The sequence below is a fragment of the Schistosoma haematobium genome, chromosome 1 (assembly GCF_000699445.3).
Source record: "Schistosoma haematobium chromosome 1, whole genome shotgun sequence".
Classification (NCBI taxonomy): domain Eukaryota; kingdom Metazoa; phylum Platyhelminthes; class Trematoda; order Strigeidida; family Schistosomatidae; genus Schistosoma; species Schistosoma haematobium.
In genome coordinates, this window is record NC_067196.1 from 54,282,512 (window position 1) to 54,297,466 (window position 14,955).

Consider the following 14,955-nt stretch of genomic DNA (forward strand, 5'->3'; position numbering starts at 1 on the left):
ACTCATATTCGATGGTAACATACAACTTTCAACCGGACAGTGACTCGAGAACGTTTAGATACAGTCGGATTTCCACCAAAGCCGAGCCGCTGTATAAGTATGAAAGAGGGTGAATAATGTGGATAATAATAATAATAATAATAATAACGACAATAATAGTAATAATAATAGTATTAATAATGACAATAATAGTAATGATAATTATTTGAATCGATTGATTGTTTTTCAGAGCGAGAAAAGTAGTTGCCATAGACATAGAGTTCATCGTTTGTGTGTGGGCTGTGATACTGCCCGGGTGCCCAAACCGAAGCAGGTGGTTTTCTTAGGGGGCCACACCCCGAGCCTTTGACCTAAAGGTCTAACCCACAAGGCAGTGGAGCATCGTAAGGAGATGCAATCCCATGGTAGCCGGTGACCAAAGATTGGTTCATACGCCATTTGTTCCCGCAGGATACTGGAGCCCATGTGCACCATTGGTTTGTGATCCGGTTAAAGCGCCGGACATTCGCTTTTCGTCCTCTCATTTTTGTAAACAACACCCCCGCCACGAGAAGGCAATGAGTAGGACTTCCCTGGCAGAGGCTGTATACGCGCGGCCGTGTGAGAGTATTTCGAGAGGGAGAGCGGACTCACCCCACTCTCGGCCGTACCAGGGCATTCGGGGGCCTTCGTCGTATGAGTTCCGTATAATGTTGACAATCTTTCCAGGAACTCCGTAGTGTCGAAGAAAATAAAAAAAAAATAAAATTTAAGGAAGAAATATATACTTCTAAATGTAACTAGCTGGGTGGACTCTAAAAACATATAGAAATATATAAGAAGCTGTACACCGCATGGCTTCAACTTGATAAGTGGTGAAGTGGTTACAATACACATTATATATTATATTATTATTAGCTTTATTCAAAATTATACTTTTGGTACAACATAGAATTCTCAGCACAAAGTATTTCAACAAGTTTCCGTTTCTTACTTCTTGGTTGATACTGACGATCAATATTGAATGATCACCAGTTAGATTTTGGCAGTCCAGTCAATCGACATCTAAGCGATGTACATTCTTTTAGATGTATATTGCTAGGAACCACGATATCTCTGATTGGACCTTTTGTAACTTGCATAACGAAAGAGTGTACACTTTTCAGATACGCCCAAAATTAGATGACTTGTTGAAATATCTAGATGGCAGGAACAGGTAGGCCAGATATTCAAACAGGCTGCCATTGATAAGAAATGAAAATCTGATTCTGATCATGTACGCAATTGTAAATATGAGTCTGTGTGGACTCCAAAATGATGACTCAACAGCCTTGTAGCTAATGTTAGTAGAGTCAATGAACACTGACTTCATCTGTGTAAAGAGTCATTCTGGGTAAGGCATGGAAAAGTAAGTCACTGAGTTTTTAAACTAGAGCGATTCGGATTAAAGTTAATGAAATTCATGAATGTACACATGACTGACAAGCTCCGTACTCGGATTTTTAAGCGTTAACTTTATAACGGCTTTCTAGTCTCCAAAATATTTTACTTTTAAGGTTTGTTTATGTATAGAAAACAAGGGTATTCATAGAATATTAGTTGATATACACACACACTTCCCAAAATAATTAAAAACATCTTAAAATTACTGGAAGTATTTCCCTGTTTGAATAGCTACATAGTTCAGCCTGGACAATAGAAGATAGGAGTGCGTATGATGACAAACTATACTGATTTTGCGTTTTGTAACATCAACAGTTACCAGACTGAGTTAAATATCGGACAATATGTAAGGATTTATGTTAAAGCCAGAGATATTATCAGAAAAAAATCTGATATAAATTTAACACTCAAGTAACAAAAAGCAGTGAAATTCACATGATTACCTTTTCTAGCTCTCTATGAAAGACAAATAATATGCTGAGCTTAAAAACTAAATTCTCACCTAGACTAATAATTCAAGTGTTTTCACAATAATTAAATATCATACTTAGGGATTCGAGCGTGAAGTTGACAATTTGCTTGTTCCTCTCAAAAATGACGTACATTGTTTACACTACTTGATGCTGAATGGTGACTTTTGAATGATCATGGTTAACAAAATCTACTTCACATATTTTTGTTATAAAGGGAGTAGTGGCATGTGAATTGACAGAAATAGGAACTTAAATTATTCATTTGTTTAATATCATTTTTAAATATATCTATCTATTTGTAGAAGAATGTAATTCCACTTAAAACAATTGTAACTTGGTATATATAATGTTGGCTTTGGAACTCCAATCATGAATTTAATTAGTCAATATTTTACAATGATGTAATGAATGATACAGAGTGTTTGATAGTGAACCTTGTGTTAAACACTCTATTCCATTCTGTAGAAATATCTCATTACCTCAAAAGCATTCTTAAAATGATAAAGTTCACAAAAAATATTTTCCTTTGTTGACCAACTAGTTATTAGATATATTCTTTGACAATAACACCGATAGTCGATACCGAAAGTAGGTTATTTGTCCTGGTTCATTTTAGACTTTATTCAATTAATAGATCATCAGTTCATGTGGAAATTATAAAAATTCAACAAACTCTACGACCTCTCTATAGAAATATTAATAATCATGTGCTCACTAATGACTAATTTCGAAAACCAAATTTAGGAGTTCTGGTGAAAAAGCATAACCAGTGTGGTTTAACATTATCTAGTGTGAGATGAGTGCTTACCATAGGCAACAGGAGATTTTCGCGTAATATCTCGAGGTGATTGAGTTTAGACATGCAAATCACCGTGTTCTATTTTAGTGGTGTACAGTTTAGACATTCAACTTGAGACCTGAAGTTACAGGGTTCAATTCACTATCTTGTAGTCGTAAATGTGGATTGTTGAGAAATCTCATACTAAGACGATCCAACTATCCAGTGCTGTCTGGTTTTGACTAATTTTTTAAAATTAAGATTAGTCCATTGTTGAAATTGTAAATATTTAACAATTTCTACAAATCAGAAGGGGTTTGTGGAGATTTTTTAGAAATTTCACAGATTGAAATCATGAGTCAATTGAAGCTAGACCATCATGGAAAAACTGGAAGCACTGGAAGGCCGTTTCGTCCTAGTAAGGGACTCCTCAGCCTGGCGCCTGGCGCGAGACTGATAGGTCCTTGGTTCGAATCTCGCAGGGTGCAGGATCGTGGATGCTCACTGCTGAGGCGTCCCATACTAGGACGAAACGGTCATCCGGTGCTTCCAGGCTTTCCATGATGGTCTAGCTTCAACTGACTCATGATTTCAATCTGTGAAATTTCTACAAATCTCTGTAACAATAACAGTAGATAATCACACTAATATACATCATGACTAGATTAAACGTTTTAGTCATAATTATGATTTAAGAGAAATTTCCATTAAATTTAACTTCACTTAAGTTTATCTTTACTATTATCCTTATTTAACTTCTAATTCATCAATCAATGTTTCAAATATTAACAGATAAGCTGCTTCTCCTTAAAACACTATAATGAAAACAGTGTAGGAAATGAAATTATTTCTAGTAATACTCCAATATGCTCTGGTATTTCTAATTAGCTAATTAAAAAAGACATTCTTTTAACCTCAGTTATATTAAGATTAGTTAAAATATATATCCGTTCCTTTTTATTCTAATTGTCATGGGAGCTAATGAGGCTACTTAATATGATCTCATCTTGCTTTACAGTCTCAATCAAGTAATTTTATTTTACTTTCGAGGCATTAATACACATGAAGAAGTTCTAGCTACAAAGACTTGATATATGAGTATGTGTGATAGACAATAATGAATTTTGTCAATATATGTACATATATGCTGACACCCAATTTCTACCCTAATAAAAAGCATAAATGTAAATCTGTTGGAAATTGTGGAGGTAAATACTTATGCTATTAAATTACAAACGGTGAAACTTAATTCTATTTTTTCTAATGTTTTAGCTTTGTATTAGCTAACTGAATGACTGTTTTGCTTCAATATTTTTATATATCAACATTTATCTTGGTCATTAAACATTTAAACATTGGACAGAGGGCTTACATATTACCCATGTTGCCAATCTATAAAGACGCTATTAGATTTCCCTTGACTTATAATTCAAACTCTTTCATGTCAATAAAGCTGAATAGCTTAGCAGTATGAGCAATTATCCTGATATCAAACCTTCAAAATGTTACAGTCAGGTTACTGATGCAAGTCATTTATGCTAATACATTATGTTGTACAACTCATATACCGGACTAGATAGTTTAGATTATAAATTAAGTCCAACTTCAGAGCTGTCATGTTATTCAGACATTTCTGAATACTAACTGCGTCTTCTAATAATTCAGTCTGCCTTCATTTTAATGCTTTAATTAGTCACATTGATGTGATTGCAAAATGAAGAAGTATATGAACAAATGATATGAAATGCACAGTTGGAAAATTCCTAACAATCAAAATATTCTCAATAAATCAAACGAAAAAGTAAAATCACAGTACTATCAATGATAAAACGAAGAGATTGTACGCTAGTTTTCCTGTAAAACCAAGACAATGTCGAACCTGCAAATTGCTTCTGGTGGGTTACGGAATGGTATTAGGGGTTAGAGTTGGGATTTTAATCACGAATTAACGTCAGCTATAATCCAAGAATCCTGAAATCCATATCTTACATCTATGATCTAACGTTATAAATCATTTATCAATCTTTACTCTTTCCTGATTGGCTTGGACAAGTTAATATCTCTTGGTATTTCGGAAATAAAATACAGCTTATCAACTGGTATCCTACTGTAAAACGTTCATAGAATGTTGATACGATTGTCAGTTATATCTCTTTCAACTATTTACGAACGCATACAAGATTTCTTCCTGCATAAATTTGGAAGATAAGTACAAATAAGATATTACCAAATAAAATTTATAATCACTTGAATAATATGGTATCCAGAGTATTCTCTATGCTCATGAGAATATTCATCATGCTTTGAGGTTTTTTAAAAACCTCGTCATTATTTTAAAAGCGTCAAGTTTATTATATGTTATACTATTTAATTTCCTAAAGAAATTCAGCAAAAGCCAAATAATGTTTCAACATGAGAAAGAAAATATTTTAAAAAAACCTTGATAATTAAAAGAGGAAAACTTAAAATTAGAAATTCTTAATTTGAGATGAAAGCGTTTCAGACTACTAACTCCGTTTGGAGCCAATCTAAGACTCCTGCTGGACCGAATTAGAATAAAGATAGAAGTTGGAGAAGGGAGCTCACAACCTCTATACAGAGTTACTAATCAGAAAATATTAATTAAATCAACGAAATTTGCTCTATTTGTACGATCTTCACAAGGAAGAGTTATTCTACTTCAGGGTAAAAGCTGAGAGTTCCTAGGAGCCACGAAACCGATGCCCCTACTCACAATCACAGCAAAGATTAACATGAGGGAATGGAATGTCCGAGCAGTAAGACAAACCAGGAAAGTCGTTTGCATAGCTGCAAATGAATGACTCTACTTGCCATAACTGAAATACTTTGGATACAACCTGAACAGGAAAGACTACTTTGGTTATGAAGAATAAAATGACCCAAACACAAGGAGTTGGGTTGATGTCAAATGAAGAAGAACGGGAATTGCTTGTAAAATGGGAAGCTCATGACTTCAGGAACACCAAATCATCCTTCAATACGAGGATTAAAATGATTGTTAACCAGTGCTGTGCACCCATCAGCTATAATTCGAAAGGTCCATTAAAAATGTAAAAACAAAGAGAAGAGTTGATATAACTTTAGATCACTATCATATGGTCGAAATGTTGACAACCTCAGTTAGTTTAAGATAGATCTCAGTAACAAGTTCCAAATCTCAGGAGTTCTACTAAAAAAAGAGGAAACAACTATGGACAACAACTGGAAAGGGATTAAAGAAGCAATAACTCAACAACAACAGAACAAGTGCAAAGAAATCCAGGATACAGGTCAAACATACAGAAACAAATAAACGATTAAAGAAGAAAATTAGAGCTGGTATGTGAAAATATGTAGAAGACCCGACAATTACACCTGTAAAAGCTGTACGAGAAGGAAATGTAAAAGAACGATGTGCTACTTATAAAAAGCTAGTAAGTAAATATAAAAAATCAGAGCGACCACTCACGTACAAAGAAGACAAACCAATCACTGGTGGTCAACAGCATCGTAAAATGTTAGTAGAGAACTTTTCAGTACTCCTAAATAGACCAAAGCCACTGAGCGCACCGGATATCGAAACAATGCACACAGACTACCCTACAAATGTTACCACACAAACAGTCGAAGAGATTAGCAAGGTGACCAGATGAATTATGAGTGGGAAGCAGCAGGAACAGGCAACATACAAGCTCAGGCACTGAATTCAGGTATGGATTCGTCAGGAAGAACAAGTACAAACAGAATGGAAAGAGGGATACCTCATCAGGATACCAAAGAAAGATCATCCTAAATGTGAGAACTACACAGGAATCACACTACTACCACTACCATGCCAAATGTTCAACAGTACTGCTGAACTAAACCGTACATAAAGCAGAAACACAACGTTGAGATCAATAAGCTGGCTTCTGTAATGCTAGATCGAATCGAGACACTGCACATCATTTTTCACTAATCGATTGAATACAACTCATCGTCATACATGAATTCCAATGATTATGTGAACATGTTCGATACTGTGGATAAGAAGACCTTGAGAAATCTATCACACTATCGAGTACCTGAGAAGATCGTCACAATTACACGGAACCCCTATAGGAGACTGAATTGCACAGTCCCGTATAGAAGCCAGCTTATTAATCCATCCCCAGTGAGCACCAGTCATAGATAAGGCTCCCGACTCTTTGTTGAGTTTTTGAATGGACTGTGAAAACCTACTCATTTCAGGAAAAACACAAATACAATGAAAGCATTCGATACATCAAGATGCTTCGAACTCTACAGGTAGATTTACCCTGTTGTCTCATACACAGCAATAAATGCAAACGAAGACAGTCAGTGCAGCAACCACTTCCACAAAAATAGGGCTCAACACAAACAAGGCAAAACACACAATCACAAAAAGCACACAACCTAGAACCAATAAAGTCACACTCGCTACTGAAGCTCTCCTCCGCAATACATGCACTTATTCACGAACCTCAACACCATCATCCACAAACTAAGATACAGATTTGATACAGATGTGAAGGTACGCATTGACAGGACAACACTATCCATTACTACAACTGATGAACATCACGGACTCAAAACAACTTTTACTCGACAAGAAAGTCTGAGTTTTCACTAATGTCAAAACAGTTCATTGTATGGAGCTGAAACCTCGAAAACCCCCCACTAACATCACCAAAACATTACAAGTATTCACAAATAGCTATTTAGAGACCTTAGATCGGCAATCTATGTTCCAAGGGTGGTAACAGGTCCAGTAAGTAAGTCATGACTTGAATTTTAAAATGAATAGTCGTCTTTTCTGACAACATAAATCGAAATGATACATTGGTTATCAGTTAATTAGCAAACCAACTGAATGTTTTATCAGAGCACCATAACAAGATACGCTTTATTATACATTGTTTTTTCAAAATATAAAAAAGAGAAAAAAGTTAATTAACAGTCGAAATTAAAGATAACAATCCAATTTTCTTCTATTTTATAGAATACAAAAGAACAATTGAAATTAGAAGAAAGTCAATAAAAACAATACGACTATTGAAATACAATAAGAAAACTTCATTTCGATTTCATAGTTTCTTACAAGCTGTTTACAACCGAAATTCATAAGGAAATATAAATTAATATTAGTTGATGAACAGTGATGACTGAAAAATCGAAACGGCAAGGACCATCTCTATACATACATATGATATTTCAATATTAATGCTATTGTGAGCAACGAATGAAAAACTACGAAATAAAAATGAATTTATGTTATTCTGCATTAACTGTTTTTCCTACGTTATTCAAACACATAAATGTAGGTATTAAAAAAACATAATTGCTATTAAATTGTGTTCATAGAATACTTCTGAGGATTTTGACCAGACGATTGAGTAACGAGAAAAATTTTGACATTAAAACATGAGGTTTGTCGGCTAACAGTGCTGTTAGATAAAAAAAATGACAAAATCAATCAGAATTCCAACCTCAAACCATGAGAAATCTAAATGTTATTAACGCTTCAAGGGGCTTACTTCTGGTGATAATATACAATATATAATAGGCAACTACTAGATTGTAAGAGAGAAAGAAGCTGTTTCATATCAGTACTAGCAATTGAAAAAACCAAAATATATCTCTATCGTGCACAAATTACGCAAGTTGCTTCTCTTTAATAACTTCGGTACATTGCGTAGATAATAAAATTACATGCTCAGAAGTGGATAATAATAATACAAGCTACTGAAAATTAGTAAGTAGTATGAACAATATACGAAGAACTAAATTGGTAGGGAATGAAATGAAATTGAAAAACAGGACTAATTAATATATTATTATGAACCACGCACTGACTAGTACTGTTCAACTTTATTGAAGGATCCAATTATTGATGTTATGTGAGTTTCACAAATGATAGATAATAAGTCTATCTTTTGTAGTTTACTAAATATTTCTCACTTGTAAGTCAAAACTTTAATGGTAATTTGTCAATATAGGAATGAACTTAATGATGTGAATTCGGATGTAGGTTGCTACTGAAGTTCAATTATTCACGTTTACATCTTTGCTGTTTCAGCATATCTTAATCATCAAGTCCCACTGACATGCAGATCCTTGATGAATAGACATTTCGACCAGTTCATTCAATTTACTGTACTAAACAATCACCGTTCTCATAATAGTAGTTGATAATTCCACTTATACACAAAATGACGTTTTGCAAAGATTTACCGAAAATAGTATTTGATAAGACAGCTTGTGTACAAGATTTCGTCCAACAATTCTTTTATCATATTATGTTAAACTTTTAAAACAAAAGCAACTATAATCGCAACGATACATGTAATTATGCTCTACATTTATTAGCTATTTATTTATAAATTATAAGGTACACTGCAAAACTTATTCTGGACTAGTAGGCGAAATCCTACTCTTACAACAGAGGGTTTGTTTACCTGAATAACTTCATTTATCTACCTTTTTCCTCCTTTAGAAATATACTACTCCTTTTGTGCATACTACAGTTTTCTCAATAATAAATCTCACAGTAAGTGGGTTGTCAATTTAATTCAGTAATTTACAATGAACAAAAAGCCTGGAACAAATATGTATAACCCTAATAAGCCATATTATGTAATCACGGTGATATGAAACTAAGATGAACGGTAAATGAACTGAAACAATAGTAACATCAATGATATAATTTCACTTTACGCAGTTTGGATTATCCCGGAGTTGATATTTCTCACTAAAATTCGATTAGTGTAGGTTGGAATATGAACATCCCGATGTGTTATGTGAATTACCTAGATTCATTCGACATAACTAAAAGCTCAATAGCATAAAAGGTAGATAGAATAGGAAACAGTTTTCAAGCTTAGTCAAATGACATATTTCACATACGTGTCATTTCTATAATAAGATGTAAAGAATCATTAATACAATGGAGTAACTAGATAAAATATCTTCAAATCAAAGTGAGTAAACAAAACTACTGCAACAAACAATTTTCACCATCCTGTCTGAACTAGTTTTTAGTTTGCCACTTGAATTAATCTTTTCATACAGATTTTTTTAGTAACTATGTAGCGTATGCTACTTGTGTCGAGAGATGTGAGTAGTATGTAACACCAATCGTAAGTGGAAACCCTGGTAGCAGAGGGCTAGGAAGACCAAGTTGAAGAGAAAACAGAGACGGAATTAGAAAGAAATTGTGGATCGGAAGAACCACACAAAATGTGGAAGACAAATGATGAAAATTTGCAAATGAAGTATTCAGCGTATGGTCCTCATATATTTGTACCACAATACGTAAGCACCATCTAATAACCATGTACAAAGATAGTAATAATAGTTGGAATACAAATCACTTGTGTAACTACTACTCCGATAACAAAATAGAATTAACAAATACCACTTAATTTTAATGATTTATTTTATTTCAATAAAAAGTGGGGCTAAAATAATGTCACTGGGTCATAGGAAAAAAAACAAAATGTAAACTAAACAAGTACACAACAAATGTCTGAGGAATCAGACAAATTTCAACAAAGCAACCAGTCGCAACGACAATTTTTTTATAAAACCAAAATAACACTACTAACTTAACAAACTAGTAGTACTAGTGGAACGTAATGTGTTTTTTTTGCCATAAAAAATCAAATTTATTCTTATGAAGTGTTTATTTTCCAATGTGATCAATGATGATTACTTCACATGCTTTGTTATAACTCTGTTACACTAAAATGATTATCAATCTTATACGATAGATAACAAATATTATAATATCAAAAACAGAAAACAATAAAGAATGGAAATAAACCAAGAAACGATAGTTCAAATGCAAGCAATAATAATCTATTGAAGAAAAACATGAATTATGAAAATGAAAGATTATCAACTCAACAAAATATACTTTCAACATTAATTAAACTAGACAAAATATAAAAAAATTAAAGTGAAGAACGAAAACACGAAGAAAAATGGAAAAGATAACGTTAAATAAACGATAAATAATCAGATTTTTTATCCTCTCTTTCTCTCTCTTAGAAGTGTTCTGCTTTATACAAATGTAATTTTTATAACGTAATGTGTATGTTTCTATGTGTGATTGATTGGTAAGGATCACTGTAGTAAAAATACATGATGGGAAAACACAAGTATATATATATATATATATATATATATATAATGAAAGACTAAAATTTTCATATGGAACTGGTACACAAATGATATAATACTAAATAATTCGTTCTAAATGTTTAATATATATGTGACAATAATACAACTAATGAACAACAACTCTATTATTTAAATGAATCTACTATTCTGAATTTTTCGATCTTTCTGAAACAACTACTACTTCAGATTGTGGTTGTTGTTGTTGATTTTCCGAAGATATCAATGATTTCTGACCATTTTCTGATTTCGGTGGTGAACCAGACTCTTCAGTGATTTCTGTCAAGTTACTAGTACGTACAGGACGTGAATGTGAAATAGCAGTACGATTAACGCTTGGAGAAATTAATGTTGGAGGTTGAGGATTTGGAAGAGCAATTGAATTTGGTACATTGCTATTAGGAGATAATGCACTACGATCAATTGATTTTGATGTTGACGTTCTATGTAATAATGATTTTGACGAATCAGCATCTTCCTTATTTACATCAAGTAAACCTTGTAGACCAGTCACCGCTGTTGATGATGATGGACATTTCGGTCGCAAATGTGTTGATTCACTGAGTCGTGTATTTGCTTTTGTTAATTTATTGTTGATTGTGACACCTTTTGGATCAGATGATGATACTACTGATGAAGGGAGAACAGCAGTAGTGAACGGCAATATAGCAGACACTAATGAAGTTAGGGAAAATGAGGTAAGATATGATGATGCAGGTTCGTCGCTTTTTACATGATCAAACGCTTGATTAAACTGGATAGATTTATAATCATTGTTACTATTTTTATCACTGTACGATAAGGATGGGGATCCTGTTACTAAATGATCTAACGATCGTGCTCTTAGTTGATTATTCAGCAAATATGTTGATGAATTGAATCCAAATCGGCTGCAAAACACAAGAACACAAGTTGTACATAATGGTAACAAATATAGTAAAACATACTTTTTCCTAGAAAACATACCTGAAAGCAGTTTAATAATCGGACCATGAGTGGAGATTTTAAGGAGAAAATGTTTCATTCCTAAGAAACAATAGTTCTAACTGATAACGGATAACAGTTGATCAAGGAGTTTTACAAGAAATAAATTACTAATCGACTGTTTTATATTCCTATTTTAAGTCTACTGAAAAATATCCGATATTAAATGAAGAAACGAATGCTTTCAAGTAGTGTGTTAGTCCTGATTTAAAGTTCAATCGTGCTGACAGTAGCCATAGACAAGAATATCACAGATAGTTCACTAAGAAAAAAGCCAGACAAATAAATGACTGCACTCCAACCATAATAATTCCCCTAAAAAGACAAGACTTCTAATATTCCTAACCAAAAACTAGATATTTTGTAAACAACTATCATGGATTATATTCTATTTTCAAATAGCCTTATAAGTTATATGAAGAACATATACATCTGAAGAAACACCAAAGTATTATCACTGAAACTGAATATTAATGAGTAGTATGAATCCAACATTTAACAAACCAAACGAAAAGTTACGTAAAATCATTACAAAACTAACATATTCACAACGTACACCACAGATAAAATCACCGAAGGAATAAAAGAATTAAAGGTATTAAACTATGTAGTTATTAAATGGTTAATTCAATTCAAGTGTATTTATTCCACTGATTATCTTCAGAACTCAGAGTAAAATTAAACTGACATTTGTAATATGATCACAGGAAATAAAATTGGCAACCATTTGGGTTCATTGGTAGTGTATCAGTTAACTATTTTGATTAAATACACCAAGATATGGTTGTTACAATATATCTTGTTTCTTAGTGGTTTATTTAACACATGTGTTTTGGTTAGAGTAAATAACGTAGTTTAAAAAAAGCGCTCAGTTGCACAACATAAATTCATTTAGTCAGTGAACACAGCCCCAATATGTGTGTGCTAACATGTTTAATCACTATGCAAGCCCAACAAACTAAGTTCAGAGTTATTCTCTGAAGAAGTGACTTACACAAAGTCACGAAACGTCAGAAAATCCAATTTTCTACTCATTGGGATATTACAAATATATTATTTTTATTTATAAGTTCAGATAGGTGTACTCCAGTTTCATTGTGATAAGCTTAAGAAGTGGACTGGTGATACCAACCAGCTCCCTAAACGAAAGCAGGTGTAGGGCGAACCGAACATGTAAACCAATGAGTTGCATCTCAACGAGTAAACTGTAAGGTCTTGAGAATTGGAGTCTAGTTAAATAATAAGAAATCCTTAATGCTAGAAACAGAAGGCGAGAAAAGAGATTTGAGCAGAATGACATGGATTCATCTCAATTCACCGAATTTTTTTCAACTTATTATGATCATGTAGTCAATAGAAAGAGTTGAAAAAAATTTCATGATGTAAATAGTTTAAGATACATCGGTAACATTTGTAATTTCGACTTTCAAATATTATAAACTGTAAGCAGCTGAAAAGAACCTAAAGAAATCAACAGAATAATCTTATTCAACTCATACTTTTTTCGCTCTCTTTGTACAAGATAATAGAAGGAACTATGGATAACGAGTTAAAAATGTCTTCCAATTGATGACATAAGAAAGCAATCATATATCAAAACCACTTTCACCAAAATTACTTACACATTATTTACATCTTATAGCAAAATGTTACAATTCCCTCGTTAATGACATTAGTGTATTATTTTTTGATGAATTATAATTACTATTATCCTAATACTTGATCTACTTCAGTTCAATTATATGCCAAACACTGAGTAATAATGGACTAGATGTACGAACTACCACTAAAACTGTTTTATTATTACTACTGAAGTAAAACCACCTGAAATACGGTACAATAATCTTTCATGCAGAAATTTATTGAACAGCATAATTTATTTGAGTGATTAGTTAGTTCGCAATTTGAAGTGTTTTAGTAGGTGAAGATTCGTTGAAAATCAAGCAACACTGAATAGCCGGTACTTCTTTTGTTCTTATATCGCACTTATCATGAAATAGGAAGACCTTAGATCCATAATCTTGAATATGATATTATAAGTGTGAAACATTTGCTCAGAATTCCTTTATTCTGAATAATTCTCCAGTGGATGTCACAACCCATAGATGAGAGATATCTTTACCTAATTTTGTATTTACAGTATTCTTTCAATTAGTGTGATTTCTTTTTAATTCACTATTTCTTATGTTAGGCGGACGCAAAGTAGAATTTGCTACATGTGTACATCAATTCAATTTGCCACACCTCATGAGTACAGTAAGACTAAATTGTCAGGGTATATCTCAGAATAATAGCGGTAGTAACGGTATTAGTGGTAATAAAAAGGATTAGGTATCGAAGATACAATTTGAAGAAATATAAACTGCTGTAATAATAAATCATGAGGAATTTAGAGGCTAAGGATCCAAGGGAATAAGAAGCGTGAATGTACTTACGCCATTACGAATGATTTTGAGCAATATCACATAAAATCTCTAACCATTAGTCTCGATGACCACGAGGACCCTAATCAGATAGTCTCCGCCTACCTACATGGCTCAATCCAACAGTCATTCTTCTCGTGAACTGGCCCGATGTCTTAGTTTGGCTGTTCCTAACCTTTATTCTAACCTCCTAAATCAGCCATCATCGCGCGTCGTATGTCAGTCTATCTAGTTATCTGTTCAATGAGTAATTAAAATATTAAACTGATAATAATAATAATTAATTCAATAATTGCTTTGTAGGTATATTATACAATATTCTACTAATTAAATAACCTTATATTACAATGTCGTGTTGAGAAAAGTTCATTGATCACATGGTTACATTCACAAATACTTATCTAAGTTTTAAAATATTACAACTATAAATAAGCTTACTGAAACAGTTGAATACAGCACAACTATACGTGTAACCAATAACAGGAAAAACTAGTAGACTTAATAGAAGCAGTAATTTAGTGCAATCTACTACTCCACACAAACACATACACCAACTTTTTTCTCATAAAAAACAAAATAAATAAAAATAAACGACGGTACGCCTAACTCTATAATTTTAGGTACATTAATAAAAAAAAAGTAACTCACAATCAGTAGTCCAATACAGTTATACTAACATATATCTACTGAGTTA

At 32.9% G+C, this 14,955-nt stretch overlaps 1 protein-coding gene across 2 annotated transcripts in view; it reads right to left on the reverse strand.

Moving 5' to 3' along the window:
- Positions 1–9,318: 9,318 nt before the first annotated feature.
- The window catches only part of TRAK2_1 (Trafficking protein, kinesin binding), a 49,335-nt gene continuing 43,698 nt past the window's right edge, over positions 9,319–14,955 (reverse strand). For both annotated transcript variants that reach the window (XM_051209086.1, XM_051209085.1), the window contains one exon: positions 9,319–11,744. In XM_051209086.1, coding sequence (XP_051074509.1) covers positions 11,000–11,744 — 745 coding nt within the window. In that variant the 3' untranslated portion in view covers positions 9,319–10,999. The remainder of the gene's footprint in view (positions 11,745–14,955) is intronic.